The 2,109-nt window shown below is 45.7% G+C and overlaps 1 protein-coding gene across 1 annotated transcript; it reads left to right on the forward strand.

The window, feature by feature from the left end:
- Positions 1 to 1,887: 1,887 nt before the first annotated feature.
- Positions 1,888 to 2,070, forward strand: PPP1R14D (protein phosphatase 1, regulatory (inhibitor) subunit 14D; the record flags this gene model as incomplete). Its single annotated transcript, XM_008948007.1, has 1 exon — positions 1,888 to 2,070. A coding segment is annotated over exon 1 (183 nt), but the record flags the coding sequence as incomplete, so codon positions are not given.
- Between the last annotated feature and the right edge of the window lie 39 nt (positions 2,071 to 2,109).

Here is a 2,109-nt window from a genome sequence, read left to right on the forward strand (position 1 = left end):
AGAATGTGTCCTTTAGTCCAGAGTAACCTTGTGAAAATCTGCCCTTGTTGGGCCAGCATATTAACCTTTGAAAAGTCAACAGCTGTAAACACATGATAGGATGTTCAATAGTTTTTTCAAGGCTTCAAGAATCTCTGAAGAATCTGCCCTCACTGAGTATGCTCTGAGCCTCTCACAGCACAGATTTTTCTGGGAAATTTTGGTCTAAATAAGACAGTTTTAGGAGTGAGATTAGAAGGAGGACACAACCAAGCAGTGAGGGGAAAATGAGTAAAGCTGCTTGAATTAAATAGCTGACGGCAGCTTTCTGAGTATAAATTTTAAGCTGTCTCAAAAGCAGAGGAGATTGTATCAGTTTCAGATATACTTTAATAGTTAATTCCTCACTAATGAGGAAGCAAGTTTCAGGATCAGCTTTTTGTGAAATTTTGTCAGAAAAGGCTTTTTTTTTGCTCAAATTCCAGGTGAAAAGAAGGGCTGGAATGGATCTGCCCAGTTTTCTATCACCCTGTGTACAAGCTGTTGCTGGCTGGCTGTACCACCACCCCTGTGGGCATGGGAATGTGCCTTTGGCAGAGGGACAGGGCCTGACTTCCAGAGGAGATCTGCAGATGTCCCATAATACCTGGCAGCAGCTAGCAGTGAGAGAAGGGTTCAAAGAAGAGTTGCTTCTTTTGATCTTGAGGCTCTCTTCCAACCAAAATGATTCTGTGATTCATGATGGAGGGTCTCAGCTGGTTTGTCTGTTTGATAGGGCATCTCCTGAGGGGACACACGTGCTCCACTTCCCTGGTACCTCACAAGCACAGCCAGCCTGGTTTCTGTTCCTCTGAACAGCACTGCTCACATGTATCCTTTTAAAATGGTATAGGGCAATAATGCTGCAGACCTTTAACCCATCTTCCAATAAGAAAGAGATTTTAAACCAGGAAATGATGATATATAGTACAATAGCAATTTATAATCTCAGCAGTGCCTTGCTCAAATGATCTCAAATTGAGGTCACCAGGATTTCTACAGAAACTTTTGAGAAAGCTGGAATAAACATACAGATTATCAAAGAATGTAAAATCATAGAATCACAGAATCATACAATTGTTTAGGTTGGAAAAGATCTTTCAGGTCCAACTGTAAATCTAACACTGCCAAGCCCAGCACTATACCATGTCCCTCAGCATACCTACACATCTTTTAAATCCCTCCAAGGTTGGTGGCTGCACCACTCCCCTGGGCAGCCTCTTCCAATGCTTAACAACCCTTTTGGTGAGGAAATTTTTTTCCAGCCTAAACCTCCCCTAGTGTAACTTGAGGCTGTTTTCTTTTGCAAAATGGGACTGCTGAGCCCAAGTTTGTCTTGCAGTGTCACTGAACTAATATTCAATGGGAGCTACACCCTGTAGCTGCAGGCAAAATAGTTTACAGAGGCTCATGGAGCTCGACTAGAGCAGGATTCAATGCATTATGCAGATAATGTAGATCAGCCCTCTGGAATTGCACATGCACGTAAGTTATGCCTGTAGGAAAACAGTCATTTAAAACCTCCTCCCTCCCCACCTCTTGGAGCTGACTTGCATTAAATATTAACAAACCTGGTTCATCAATTCCCTGGTTCACTTGGCTTCTTTTAACAACAGATGTTATTACAACAAGTCCTCTGCCTGCTCCTGCTGGCACAGCTGATGGTGAAAGCCAAGGATCTGCTGCTGTAACTGTCTGTAGAGCTCTGCTGCTGCCTCTCCTCAGCCTCTCCCCCTGGGATCATCACTGCTGCCAGCCTGTGGTGTTGGTGAGCAGCCTGAGCAACGAATTGCAGAGAGGCACTGGTTAAAGGAGACGGGGAAGAAGAGGGAAGGAGAATTCCAGAGGCTGGAAAAGGAAGCGCTGAGCATGGCCAGCAACTCCAGCACCCTGCCCAGGGTGACTTTCCAGACCCCAGAGAAGCCTGAAGAGGAATCATCTCACAGGAAACTGGGCAAGTTAACCATCAAGTACAACCGCAAGGAGCTGCAGCGCTGGCTGGACCTGGAGGAGTGGATCAACACCCAGCTGCAGGAGCTCTACCAGTGCCGGGTGAGTGCCTGGGGCAACCAGATCCTGGGCTGCATCAAG

This window comes from Merops nubicus, unplaced genomic scaffold, assembly GCF_000691845.1.
Source record: "Merops nubicus isolate BGI_N331 unplaced genomic scaffold, ASM69184v1 scaffold1989, whole genome shotgun sequence".
NCBI lineage: Eukaryota > Metazoa > Chordata > Aves > Coraciiformes > Meropidae > Merops > Merops nubicus.